The 14,805-nt window shown below is 44.3% G+C and overlaps 1 protein-coding gene across 1 annotated transcript; it reads left to right on the top strand.

Moving 5' to 3' along the window:
• The first annotated feature begins 286 nt into the window (after positions 1–286).
• Positions 287–9,188, top strand: MBOAT4 (membrane bound O-acyltransferase domain containing 4). Its single transcript, XM_061134636.1, has 3 exons — positions 287–405; positions 4,189–4,413; positions 8,225–9,188. The coding sequence occupies exons 1-3, from the start codon at positions 287–289 to the stop codon at positions 9,186–9,188; spliced, it is 1,308 nt and encodes a 435-aa protein (XP_060990619.1).
• The last annotated feature ends 5,617 nt before the right edge of the window (positions 9,189–14,805 follow it).

Raw genomic sequence — 14,805 nt, 5'->3', positions numbered from 1 at the left:
GCAAATACTGCAGTATATAAACAAAACCAGAACTTCTGAAAGCAATGCTTTTGTACATGTCCTTGTTAAGTAATATAACACCAAATGCATTTTGGTTTCTATAGTGAGTCCCCTTTATCAGAAAGCCAACTTTTTATACTGCTTATCTCCAGTGCTTTTGTTTGCCTTTTGCTCACCCTTCCTAAACCATATAAAAAGATCAAAGAGAACCTGGTTGAGACTTCTCTTTCAGGAAAGCATCAGTTAAGGACTCTAGGAAGGACAGCATCTTTTGTTCCAGTTCATGATGGATTGGCTCCAGCTATTCTTCCGTGATCCTGTATCACTTTATCAAGGAGCTGCTTTTCCTTTTGCACTTCTGTTTAATTATCTCTGCATTATGGATTCATTTTCCACTCAGGCCAGGTAGGTTTGATGGCTAATTTTGCTCTTATGTCTAGGTTGGAGAGCACATGTGAATATTAAATATTAAATACTGGTCATTTTTAAGTTATCATCACTGCCACTGATTATTGATTGCTTAATTATGCATATGTCTAATAGAGTGAATCAGAATTGGAAATTGACATCATGTCTGCACTGACTCAGCTAAGTTTGATAAATTCACATTAAAAGGGAAAAGGGTGAAAATAAACCAGGGAGAGATGAATGTTGGGGTGATATAGACTTCCCCAAATGGATGCATCTATAAATCAACCATCGGAGAAGGCAATGGCAACCCACTCCAGTACTCTTGCCTGGAAAATCCCATGGATGGAGGAGCCTGGTAGACTGCAGTCCATGGGGTCGCACAGAGTCGACACGACTGAATTGACTTAGCAGCAGCAGCAGCAGCATAAATCAACCATGCACTGCAGATGTTCTTGAACAGTCTTAGTTTCATGGAATTCTCTCATTTTCAATAAAATTAAATTTTATTAAATATGATTTTTTAAGTGCCTTTGTATGATTTCCCAGAGAAATGAAGTAAGTCAAAACCAATTTTCTTAGATTAGTTTTATCTCAATCTGGGATCTAGTGATTATTGTCACTAGAGATTTGGTGGTCTTCTCTGATAGCTCAGTTGGTAAACAATCTGCTTGCAAAGCAGCAGACCCTAGTTCAATTCTTGGGTAGGGAAGTTCCACTGGAAAAGGGATAGGCTACCCACTTCACTGTTCTTCGGCTTCCCTCATGGCTCAGCTGGTTAAGAATCTGACTGCAACGAGGGAGATCTGTGTTTGATCCCTGGGTTGGGAAGATCCCCTGGAGAAGGGAAAGGCTACCGACTCCAGTATTCTGGCCTGGAGAATCCCATGGACTGTATAGTCCATGGGGTCGCAAAGAGTCAGACATGACTGAGTCACTTTCACTTCACATCAGAGATTTGATAATGATTAAAATGATGTTTTATAACCAGTCAACTTGATACATTAGAGACAGTCCCTATTTTATAAAAAAGTTTTATGGTATATCCTTTTGCAAATTTAAAGTCCATTGCCAAAGTTCTACCTCCTAATAATTCACTTATTTCTGAAATTTGGATCTTTACATATTGGGAGTTCTTATGTAAAATCTGGCTGAATCTAACGATCAGGATGGCTGAGTTTGATTAAACTATGATAGACTATTACATGTACACAGCTAGTTGGTGGCTCTTTACCTTTATTTCAGAGATGAAGGAAGCAGTTGTAAAAAAAAAGTTTCCTATTGAGGAAGAAACACAAACAATAAAGCAACATGAATGCAAGAATAAGGATTAATTCCCACAGGTTAAGATTTCTGGCTTTGGAGTCAGCCTAATGAGTCATGGGCCCTCTCTTCCTGAGTGTCCTTGTATATGTGAATAGACTTGGCCTTTATCTGTAAAATGAAAATAACAACAACAATAATAATAATCCTCATGGGATTATTTTAAGGATTAAATAAAGATATTTCTTATAAAGGGATTATTGGCCCAATGCCCAGAATAAAATAAGCACTCAAAAAATCCTGCATCTTGCATTGTACATGTGTAGACAATTGTTTTCTTTCTTTAAATTATTTTTTAATTGGAGTGTAACTGCTTTACAGTGCTGTCTTTATTTCTGCTGTACCACAGCATGAATCAACTGTAAGTATACACATATCCCCTTCCTTTTGGACCTCCCTCCCTTCCCCAAGCCCCACCGTCCCATCCCCTCCAGGTCATCACAGAGCATTGAGGTGAACTCCCTGTGCTATTCAGCAGATTCCCACTAGCTGCCCATTTTACACGTGGTGGTGTAAACATGTCAGGGCTACTCTCTCAGTTCACCCCACCCTCCCCACCCAGCTCTGTGTCTGCAAGTCTGTTCTCTATGCCTGAGTCTCTATTCCTACCCTGCAAATGAGTTCATCAGCACCATTTTTCTAGATTCTGTGTGCACGTGTTAATAAACAATATCTGTTTTTCTTTTTCTGACTTAACAGTGCTTTCAAATCCCCAGGGCAATTGCTTCAGGTTTCACTTGTGCTGTGTAAGGAATAAGTGTTTTCCCTTATTTTTTGATGGCCAGATGGCAAAGGCTTGAACCACAGTGTTCAAAGGGGCAGGCTGGCAGAGGAGGCACCCCACACATAGGTTTACATAGGTTCAGGAAGGGCCAGGGCCTGTGGAATGGAGCCTCTCACACTGAGGAGCCTACATCTCCCTCAAGAAAGGAAGACGTCTTTGCAAAGGCATGTCTGTCACAAGCACATGAGCCGAGGAGCCTCGATCCATGCCCTGGGGCATGTTCATTCATTTTTCCTGTCCCTGACTACTCGGTCCCTGTTTCAGATGGTTTCTTCTGAACTTTTTGTTCAGATTTATTAACTTGGCACCAATGAAAAGGAAAAACCAAACAAACCTCCATATACTGTGGAAAGAAGAGCTGAGTTTTCATTAATGTGGAATCTCCAGGGCCTCTGCCGGTCCTTGAGTCATCCACTGGCTTCCGAGGGAGGCAAGCTCCCAAACCATCGATGTTGATGTGGGTATTTACAACATTATAAAAAGTGCTAAGTCATGAGACCTTGAAGTGCAGCAGGGTGGATTAAGGGTAGACATAATGACAAAAATCACATGATATCACCTACCCGTGGAATCTAAAAGAATGATACAAAGGAAGTTATTTACAAAACAGAAAAACTCACAGTCACAGAAAACAAACTTGCGATTACCGAAGGGGATAGCTGGGGGTGGGGGAGGAGAGATGAACTAGAAGTTTGAAAGTGACATATACACACTACTATATACAAAACAGATACGCAACAAGGACCTACTCTATAGCACAGGGAACTGTATTCAATATCTTGTAACAACCTATAATGGAAACAATCTGAAAAAGGATATATGTGTGTGCAAACTGAATCACTTTGCTATATACCTAAAACATTGAAAGTCAACTCTACTTCAAGAAATTAAAAAAACAAAACTTAACAAAATATTGTACTGATGGTGGCAGCTTTACTCGAATAAGGATATACTGTGTGATTTTATTCGTGTGAATTTGGAGAGTAGGCTAAACTATGTACACAGATGACAAAACTTCCTAAATGATACACAAAGACTTTGTCATTGAATTTTCAACCATTTATTAGAGAGAGGCATTGGACTTCCCTGGCAGTCCAGTGATTAATGCTCCCAATACAGGGTGAATGGGTTCAATCCCTGGTTGGAGAACTAAGATCCCACATGTCATGTGGCAAAATAATAATAATAAATTTTAAAAGGGAGACATTGAGCCTACCCCTCCCCTCAACCTTCCCTCTGAAGGCCAGGGCGGTGTGACTATGTCAAAGGGAAGAGACCCATCTGGCTGAGATGACATCTGGAGCCCTCCTAGCTCCTCAAGCCTGGATTCCCAGAGCTTTACGGTCAGGCAGCAAGCACAGGGCGGCGTGTGGCCCTACTGGGAAGCACTGCAGACCTGTCCCCACAGGACTGCTGGGGACAAGTGTCCTCACTGCTATGGTGGACATCAAAGAGGGGTGCCCAGGCAGGAATCACGATTTGCCTCCCGAGGAAGTAATTCACAAATCCACTCTGCCTCTGTCTCCCGTGTTTCTCTCCTACACCACTGTGATTTCTTTAGGGGGAAGTGGGGTCCACCTCCATAGGGCTTCCCAGGTGGTTGCCATGGGGACTGACTCCTCTGCGCACTGCTTGAAGGCGGTCTCAAAGCCAGGCTGTCCTCTGTGTTCCAGGTACCTGTTCCTCCTGGTGGGAGGCGGCGCCCTGGCGGTGGCTGCTATGGGTGCCTTCGCTGTGCTGGTCTTCATCCCCGCCCTGTGCACGGTGGTCCTCATCCACTCGCTTGGCCCCCGGGACATCCACAGGCCAACTTTCCTCTTTCAGATGACCTGGCAGACGCTGTGCCACCTGGGTCTGCACTATACGGAGTATTATCTGCAAGAAGCTCCTTCTACAAGGTAAAGCAGCCCGTTCCTGCACTGGTACCGAGCCCGCCAGGGTTTGCTTCCACCCAGATGGTGGAGAGGACCTGGGCGTTGAGTTTGAATCCGAATTCTTCCACATTTCAGCCGTGTGATCTCGAGTGAATCAGTCAACCTCTCTCAGCCTTCATGTCTTTTTCTGAAATAAAGGATGTGTGTGTGTGTGTGTGTGTGTGTGTGTGTGTTGGGAGATAACAACATCTATCTTGCAAGCTTCTTAGGTTAGAGATAATGAATATACAGTAAGTCTGCTACCCATGAACGAGTTCTATTCCAAGAACGTGTTTGTAAGTCCAATTTGTTCATAAGTCGAACCAAGTTAGACTAGGTACCCAACTAATATAATCAGCTATATATACTGTAATAGGTTTAGAATACTTCTCACGCAAACAATACATAAAAACCAAAATATATAAAAAAATAAAGCAAACATTTTTAACATTACGGTACAGTCCCTTGAAAAGTACAGTCTGACAGCCGGCACACAGGGCCTGACACTGAGCAAACAGGCAAGTGGAGTTACTGCCAGGAGGAGGGAGAGGAGGTGGGAGATGATAGAGCTGAAGGATCGTCGGCAACAGGAGATGGAGGGCAAGCCACAATTTCACTCACACCTGATGTTAATGGAATGTGTGTCCGCATCTTTGAAAGTTCACAACTTAAAGGTTCATATGCAGGGGATTTACTGTATAAACCTATTCTAGTATGAGGCATCCCTCATAGCTCAGTTGGTAAAAGAACATGCCTGCAATGCAGGAGACCTGGGTTTGATTGCTGGGTCAGGAAGATCCCCTGGGGAAGGAAATGGCAACCCACTCTAGTATTCTTACCTAGAGAATCCCATGGACTGTAGCCTGGGGTGAAAAGAGCCAGACACGGCTTAGTGACTAAACCACCACCATTCTAGTACAGAACTATATAGCTGATTCTGTTAGTTGAGTACCTAAGCTAACTCTGTTGGACTTAACAAATTGGACTCACAAATGCTCTGTCTGAACAGAACTTGTTCGTATGTAGCTGACTTACTGTAAGTGTAAATGTATGACTAATATCCTAGTAACTACCACGTGCTTCCCACGTAGCACAGTGCCTGGCACCAGCTGTAAATATCATTGTGCCTGAGAAAGAGGGTGAACCAGGAGTCCCAGTCCCCCGGCCTGCAGGTGACTAAGCAGAGGACACACACCTCAGCGTAGGTGGTTTAGACACACGGCTGGCAGCCTCCCTGCTGTTTTTCGGTAAGATGGGGACGGTCCAAACTGACTGTCAGCCTCCGCTGCATTTTCACACACCTGCTCCGCAAGAGTTTTACTTTCACTGAGACACGACTCTTCCATCTCCTAGAAGAAGAGAGGTCACCCAATCCAGGAAAGAAAATCAGGTGCTGAGTGAAGTCTAGGGGCGTGTTTTCCTGATCCAATGAGGTCAGCAGGATTAGAGGGAAGCAGGCGCCTCTGCCATCCTGAGGGCTGTTGCTCCTGGCTCCACGGTCTCGGGGTGAACTGGAGTGGTGACCTATCAAGGGGAGGGTCACGTCTCTGATTCTAGCTGCCGTTGGTTCCTGCACTCTGCCATCCCTCTGCACCCAGGATCCTTTTCTTTATTCTATTTTCACCAAAGGCTCCAGGGCTTGCTTCTCTGAGGAGAAGGCCCGATGGCGGGCGGGTAGGGAGTGGGGAGTCCTGACTGGGATGTGGTGACTTAGGGCTTCAGGAGGAAGCCCGGACCTAGGGGGCTGGAGGAGCAAGTGGAACAGGATCTGGCTGGATGGGAAGGAGGCTGGGCTGGAGCTGAAGCGGGAAGATGCGTTCGTTTGCTCTGGGCCTCACACAGAGGGCTGCGGACAGGTGGCTTCAACAACAGACGTTTATTTCCTCTGGAGGCTGAAGTCCAAGGTCAAGGTGTTAGCAGGTTCGGCTTCTCCTGAGGCCTCTCTCCTTGGCTGGTAGAGGCTTCTCCCTGGGCTTTCCCCTGGTCTTCCCTCTCAGCGTGTCTGTGTTCTGATCTCTTTTTCTAAGGAGACCAGTCACCTCGGACTTGGGCCCACCCTCACGACCTCATCTTACCTTAATTACCTCCTTGAAGACCCTAGCTCCAAATACACACATCCTAGGGACTTCCCTGGTGGTCCAGTGGTTAAGACTCCGTGCTCCCAACGCAGGGGATGCGGGTTCCACCCCTGGTTGGGAAACTAATATCCCACGTGCCACGCAGTGCAGCCAAAACCATAACAAAACCAAAACGAATAAACAAATTGAAAAAAAAAAAAACACATTCTGAGGTGCTGGAGGTTAAGACTTCAACGTACGAATTGGGGGTGGGGGAGACACATTCAGCTCTTAACAGAAGGTGACTGAACAGGGGTTAGTGACATTCAGTGGCCGGTTTGCTTACTCTTTGATAAGTCAAGTAAGGAGGTCAGCTGTCCTTCAGTTCTCAGACACAGAAACAGCATTGGTTGGGAAACAGAACCATTTTCTCCCCTACAGGACAGCAATCCTGATTGTCGAGTGTGACACTATAATTGTCATTAATTTTCTCCACGATAATCTTGCCAGCAGGATCTTCTCTACTGTGAGGGGTGAAGCAGCAAGAGCTCAGGTGGCTGGTTGGGAACACGCCTCAAATTGCTAATGACTTAGCACACACCCTGAACCTCTAGCATGACTCACTCTTCCTCAGCTCAGATCCCAAAGCCTGCAGAATCTTTCATTTAAAAAATTTTTTTAATTGGAGGATAACTGCTTTACAATGTTGTGTTGATTTCTGCCATACAACAACTCAAACCAGTCAAAACTCTATATATGAAAAGTGAAAGTATTAGTTGTTCAGCCATGTCTGACTCTTTGCAACCCCATGGACTGCAGCCCATGAGGCTCCTCTGTCCATGGGATTCTCCATATACATCCTACCTCTTGAGACTCCCTCCCACCCACACCCCCAACCTACTCCTCTAGGTCGTCACAGAGCACCAGGCTGAGCTCCCTGTGTTATATAGAGCTTCCCACTAGCAATTCGTTTCACCCGTGGTAGTGTATAGATGTCAATGCTATTCTCTCAATTGATCCCACCTTCTCCTTCCCCCACTGCGTCCACAGACCATCCTCTACATCTGTGTCTCTGCTCCTGCCCTGCAAATAGGTTCGTCGGTACCATCTTTCTATATTCCATTTACATGCATCAATATATCACATTTATTTTACTCTTTTTGACTCACTTCACTCTGCATAACAAAGCCTGCAGAATCTTACAGTCCAGATCTTCAGCTTCCTAGAGTCTCTTCATTCCTAAGGTTCTGTTTCTTCTGTGGCAAATTTCTCCCTGATCCTGATCTTCATAAGCCACTCTTAGAGATAATATATTCAATATTTCCCCCATAATATTCCTTGTTTTTCTTTTATTTGCCTCTCTAAGGATTCATCTCTCCATTTACCTTTCCATCCTGCTCAGAGGATCCTGTGGCTCTGAATTAAGCCAAGAGTCTTTGGGGGCAGCACTGCAGACTATTAGATTGGTCTTAGGAGCTATTTAAAAATTAAAAAAAAAAAAAAATGTTTGGTCACCCCTCCCCCCATGGCATGTGGGATCTTAGTTCCCTGAAGAGGGATTGAACCCATGCCTCCTGCATTGGAAGGTGGAGTCTTAACCTCTGGATATCCAGGAGAGTCTCAGATTGGTCTCAATTGTCTAGAGCCACCCATTTCCCGGGGATCTTGTTTGAGCAATTGGAAGAGGCTAAAATAAATTATGGAATGTTTTACTTAAAAAAAAAAATTATGTCTTTCAGGTTCTGCATCACTCTCTCTTCCCTCATGCTCTTGACCCAGAGGGTCACATCCCTGTCTCTGGACATTCGTGAGGGGAAGGTGGTAGCACCATCAGGACGCGCCGGTAACAAGAATTCTTTGTCTGAGCGTCTGCGGGCGGCTCTTCCCCATCTCAGCTACTTGCTCTTCTTCCCTGCCCTCCTAGGAGGCCCGCTGTGTTCCTTCCAGAGGTTTCAGGCTCGAGTTGAAGGGCCCAGCAGTTCGTGGTCCAGGCACTCTTTCTTGGCTCTGACCTGGCGGGCGCTGCAGATCCTGGGACTGGAGAGTCTGAAGGTGGTCGTCACGCGGGTGGTGGGCGCAGGGGCTGGACTCGGCGGCTGCGGGCAGCTGCAATGCGTCTTCGTCCTGTGGTCCACGGCCGGGCTCTTCAAACTCACCTACTACTCCCACTGGCTCCTGGATGACTGCCTCCTCCGCGCGGCCGGCTTTGGATCTGAGTTAGGTCGCAGCCCGGGCGAGGAGGGACTCCTCCCCGATGCAGACATCTGGACGCTGGAAACGACCCACAGGATAGCCCTGTTCGCCAGGAAGTGGAACCAGAGCACGGCTCGGTGGCTCCGACGCCTGGTTTTCCAGCAGCGCAGGACCTGGCCCTTGTTGCAGACGTTCGTCTTCTCGGCCTGGTGGCACGGTCTCCACCCCGGACAGGTGTTCGGTTTCCTCTGCTGGGCTGTCATGGTGGAAGCCGACTACCTGATTCACGCCTTCGCCAGCGTGTTCATCAGCTCCTGGCCCGTGCGGCTGCTCTACAGAGCCCTGGCCTGGGCCCACACCCAGCTCATCATCGCCTACATAATGCTGGCGGTGGAGGCCCGGAGCCTCTCCTCTCTCTGGCTGCTGTGGAATTCTTACAGCAGTGTCTTTCCCACCGTGTACTGTATTTTGCTTCTCCTGTTAGCAAAGAGAAAGCATCAATGTAACTGACATCTTTCCCATCCTTCCTCTCATACGTCCATGAAACAGACGTTAGAAACTATCAGATGGCACTTTGATGGTGCATCTATTTGCACTTTTCCATGATAAAAGTTGTCTTTTTTTTTTTTTTTTTAAAGTAATGGATGTATATACTTGATGTCTTGACATGGCTATCTGTGTATCTACTTTAATGATCTATTATTGATGCTGATACTGAGGATCCAGAAAGGAAAAAGACATGATTTCTTCTCTTATGGGTTACAGTTTATGTGCGGAAACAAAGTTTGGGTTTAATATGATACATAAAAACATAAGGTACTTTAATGTTTATATATGGAATCTAGAAAAATGGTACTGATGAACCTACTGCGGGGCAGCAATAGGGACACAGACATAGAGAATGAACTTTTGGGCACAGAGAGGGAAGGAATGGGTGGGATGGATCAAGAGAGTAGCATTGAAACATATACATTACCATATGTAAACTAGAAAGTGTGGGAAGTTGTTGTATAACACAGGGAGCTCAATCCAGTGTTCTGTAACAACCTGAGGGGTGGGGGTAGGGTGGAAGGGAGGCTCAAGAGGAAGCAGTTCAGTTCAGTTCAGTCGTGTCCGACTTTGCCACCGCATGGACTGCAGCACGCCAGGTTTCCCTGTCCATCACAAACTCCCAGAGCTTGCTCACACTCATGTCCATAGAGTCAGTGATGCCATCCAACCATCTCATCTTCTGTCGTCACCTTCTTCTCCTGCCTTCTATCTTTCCCAGCATTCCGTCTTTTCCAATGAGTCAGTTCTTTGCATCAGGTAGCCAAACTATTGGAGTTTCAGCTTCAGCATCAGTCCTTCCAATGAACATACCGGATTGATTTCCTTTAGGATGGACTGGTTTGATCTCCTTGCCGTCCAAAGGACTCTCAAGAGTCTTCTCCAGCAACACAATTAAAAGGCATCAATTCTTTGGCACTCAGCTTTCTTTATAGCCCAACTCTCACATCCATACATGATTACTGGAAAAACCATAGTTTGATTAGATGGACCTTTGTCGGCAAAGTAATGTCTCTGCTTTTAAATATGCTGTCTAGGTTGGTCATTGCTTTTAGCAAGTGTCTTTTAATTTCATGGCTGCAATCACCATTAGCAGTGATTTTGGAGCCCAAGAAAATAAAGTTTCTGTTTCCATTGTTTCCCTGTCTATTTGCCATGAAGTGATGGGACCGGATGCCTGATCTTCGTTTTTTGAATGTTGAATTTTAAGCCAGCTTTTTCACTCTCCTCTTTCACTTTCATCAAGAGGCTCTTTAGTTCCTTTATGCTTTCTGCCATAAGGGTGGTGTCATCTGCATATCTGAGGTTATTTATATTTCTCCCTACAATCTTGATTTCAGCTTGTGCTTTATCAAGTCCAGCAGTTTGCATGATGTGCTCTGCATATAAGTTAAATAAGCAGGGTGACAACATACAGCCTTCACATACTCCTTTCTCAATTTGGAACCAGTCTATTGTCCCATGTCTTTCACTTTCATCAGGAGGCTGTTTAGTTCTTCTTCACTTTCTGCCATAAGGGTGGAGTCATCCGCATATCTGAGGTTATACGGCTATATGTATACATATAGCTGATTCACTTCGTTGTACAGCAGAAACTAACACAACATTGTAAAGTAATTATCTTCCAATTAAACCTAAATATTAAAAAACATAAGGTACTGTGAACAAAATGGAAAATGGCATCTACAGATGGTCTCGAACTTACGATGGTTCAGCTTATGACTTTTCAACTTTACAGTAGTGCAAAAGCAATACATATACAGTGGAAATCATCCTTGGAATTTTTGTCTTTTCCTGGCTAGTGATTTATGGTACAAAGTTCTCCTGGGGTGCTGGGCAGGGCAGCCACAGATCCCAGCCAGTCACAGGATCACAAGTAACTTGAAACTTCCCTGGTGGTCCAGTGGTTAAGACTCTGAACTTCTAATGCAGGGGCATGGGTCTGATCCTTGATCAGGGAACTAAGATCACTCGTGCCATGTGGCACAGCCCCAAAAACCAAAACCACCAAGAATTTGAAAAATTTGGTCCAAAAATGACAAGGCTGATATTATCTCAGAGAGATATGTTAATAAACTGAAAATCCAGCAGACTAGATAATCACTTACATAATTAAATATTTTAAATTATTTAAATTACTTAAATACAAAACTGATTCATGAAATATATCCCATGAAGAGACCTATAACAAGAAGTAAACACTGTTTTAGTACAACTTTGAGGGTCTGTTCCTTTTTCTTGGCGTATAACTTCCTCTGTTTCTTCCTCTGTTAGGATTTAAAATATACTGAGAGAAAGAGGTCAGGACCTCCAAGTTCCAGTGAAGCAATGTCATTTTAACTAGCATTTTCCTGGCACTACCACATCTGTGGGCCACCTGGATTATTATCTAATTTATTTTGTTCTTCAAATCAACTTTAACTTACCTTACTTTTAAAAACTTTGTTTCTGAGTGGTGGCATTGGCAAAAATTGGCTTTGGTGTACTAATTTTATTCTCCTCTCGAGCTCACTAAAAGAATCACATCCTTGCTTGAGTGAGAAATGTTTGTGTACTGCTTAAAATCATCTGCTTACCCCGGGATGACGTTTGTCACACCAAAGAAAGAATTGTTACAGGTATCTAAGCTTCCAAAACAGAACATTTTCATCCTCAAAATATAAAATTGCAAAAAGCTTTTAATGTCTACAATTTAACAAAGATAATGCTAAGAAGTTACAATATATATAGACACATAGATCACTTAGGAAGTTATGTCAGTATCACTTGCTGTCATTAAGGCAAACGAACAGCCCCTGACCTCAGCACACAGGACTTAGTGCAACAAGCGCTAAGTGCCTTAAACAGATGGGATGATGTGCTGTGGCCTTGGCCAGCGCAGGTCTATACTTTCTCTCACTACACTCAATAGCCCAGACGAGACAACATGGACAAATGGGGTTTCCAGCATGGGGCACAGTCAAGGAGGATACAGTAGACAGCCTAGGGGGTGTTACTAAGAAGGAAAATAGGGACTTCCCTAGTGGCTTAGCGGTAAAGAATCCACCGGCCAATGCAAGAGACACAGATTTGATCCCTGATGTGGGAAGATCCCACATGCTGTGGAACAACTAAGCCTGGGAGCTTCGACTAGTGAGCCCATGGTCTGCACCCTGGAAGCCCGAGAGGCCTAGAGCCTGTGCTCCGCAACAAGAAAAGCCACCACAACGAGAAGCCTGGGCACCGAACACAACTAGAGAGTAGCCCCTGCTCACTGCAAAAGCCGGTGTAGCAACGAGGACTTAGCATAGCCAAAAATAAATAAATAAAATGATTTTTAAAAGGAAAATAAAAACAATACTGCTGTATAAATTTGATAGTCTATTACAACTTTTTAACATCATTTAAATTTTTGATTCACATACATGTTGCATTTATCAAACCACACAGTAATAATATACAGAACTGCTACTGATAATACACAATAAAAATTATTCAAATAAAAATTATAACAAATCCAAGACCATCACTAGCACTGAAATGGCAATCTTAAGGATCAGTCCAGAGAAGCAAGTGGGATGGTGGTGCTGGTGGTCTCATAAACTCAGAGAAAAGTTAATCATTGCAGCATTATTTATTACAGAGAAAAATGTTTAGCATGAGGAAAATGGTTAAGCAAATTATGATGGCCTCTTTCAGAGCTATTAAAAATAAATGCTTTTTCTAGAGGTGTCCCTGGGGAGTTGGTTACGTGGATGTATGTGTTCCCCAGTTTATGAAAATCCTTCAATCTATACACCTAATATCCATGCAACACACACACACACACACACACACACACACACACACACACACAAACCAAAGATACACACTAAAAATAGATCCGTGCAAGTTTCTGTATATATGCTACACTTCAACAATTTTGAGTGCTTTTAATAATTAGAGAAATATATATGAGAGAATGTTCAGTTTTAAAAGGAGTTGGTTAATGAAGTATTTTAAAGTGCAACTTGGTCTTTCCAAATCTATCTCCCTTTCTCCCAGGGGTCATTTCTGCTCCTCTGATTGGTTAAAACCAGGACATCTGCTTCCTTCTTTCTCTATTTGCATCTACTAGAAAGGGTTTCATTTAGCTGGAGAGTATAAAGAAAAAAAGAAAAAAAAAAAAAAGACATGAAAAAAAAGAACAATGCAATTTGAAAGAATTACTCTAAGGAGACATGGACTCTGGAACTGTCTGTCTACAGGGGAGATCCTTGGGATCCCCAGAAGGGCAGAGAAAAGAGACTGTGTCTTCTTTCCCATCCTTGTTTCCTTTGTTGGGACTCAGCTCTTTCAGTACTGGATCCTTGGCAACTTTAGTTTCTCTTTCCTTGAGTTGCTGATTGTCACTCCCAAGACCCAGCTCACAGACTCCCAAATGCCCTTGACACGTGACTGGTAGCACCTGCTCACTCTCCTCTCTTGTTATTAACCTCATGGCTCTGACCTTGCTGCCAGAACTGGATTTGATTTTTTTTTTTCCCTCTTGTTTGATCTAGAAGTGGCCCCCAGGCCACCCCTACTTTCTATCTCCTTCTGGCTTTTATGTTGACAAACCATGCTTACCCTTTAAAAATGCAAGGAAATGGCCAGTAGCCTCTGCCCTGTGGGCAGTAGCCCTGGTCAAGTGAATTAGATTCTGTGGGATTAGAGTCAGCCCCTAGAGGCCATACACTTCACTGGCCTCCCACCCTCTGTGTGTGTGTTAGTCAATCAGTTGTGTCTGACACTTTGCGACCCCATGGACTGTAGCCAGACAGATTCCTCTGACCATGGGATTCACCAAGCAAGAATACTGGAGTGGGTTGCCATTCCCTTCTCCAGGGGATCTTCTTGACCCAGGGATCAAACCCAGGTTTCTGCATTGGCAGGAGGATTCTTTACCGTCTGAGCTTTACCAGGGAAGCTTTGGCTACCTACCTTGGTAACCGCCAAATTACTCTGAAGGGCCTGGGAGGAGCCCTGAGAGATCCTCCCCACAGCCCTCCACAGGGGACCTCATCTTGTTGTTTGAAAGCATCATCCTGTGAGATTCTGGTGATTAAGAAATCCCTAAAAAGGGGATAAGCCATAACTGAAAAGCTCAGAATGCTCGTGTTGACACAGTCAATAAACAGTCTGTAACAATGAGTAGGAGAGGGTTTTATTTGAACCAGGCTGAGGACTAGCTCAGGAGGGCAGTCTCCAGTAAGGAAGAAAGTGGTCTGGAGAAGCATGGTTTTCACTATAGTTTTATATCTTGTCAAAATGTAGAGCCTACATCAAACATGACCCTTCTTCAAGGTTTCAACAGATGGTTACAGATTAGCACGTACACAGTGAGTCAGCAGGACCCTGGCTCTGTGAAGGCAAGCTTATCTTCAAAGGCGTGGAATGTTGGCATCACAGGAAGGGGAGTTTATAAGGGCAAAACCCACAAGGCTACAGTTAGATGAACTTTTTATTAAGAATTACAATTGGAACTGGCAAAAATTAAGGACACTTGTTGAGTAAGAACTGATTGGTGCCATTTAGGGTTCCATAGTTACAAGGGGGAGGACTCAAGATCACAAGGTTG

This window comes from Dama dama, chromosome 32 (assembly GCF_033118175.1).
Source record: "Dama dama isolate Ldn47 chromosome 32, ASM3311817v1, whole genome shotgun sequence".
Classification (NCBI taxonomy): Eukaryota; Metazoa; Chordata; class Mammalia; order Artiodactyla; family Cervidae; genus Dama; species Dama dama.
This window is presented reverse-complemented; position numbering and strand designations above follow the sequence as displayed.

Bases quoted from the DNA above. Each gene is read 5' to 3' on its own strand.
- MBOAT4 (XM_061134636.1), top strand. From the start codon at position 287: ATGGATTGGCTCCAGCTATTCTTCCGTGATCCTGTATCACTTTATCAA. The intron at 406-4,188 runs GTAGGTTTGATG...TCTGTGTTCCAG, and splicing joins TCATTTTCCACTCAGGCCAG to GTACCTGTTCCTCCTGGTGG. The intron at 4,414-8,224 runs GTAAAGCAGCCC...TATGTCTTTCAG, and splicing joins CAAGAAGCTCCTTCTACAAG to GTTCTGCATCACTCTCTCTT.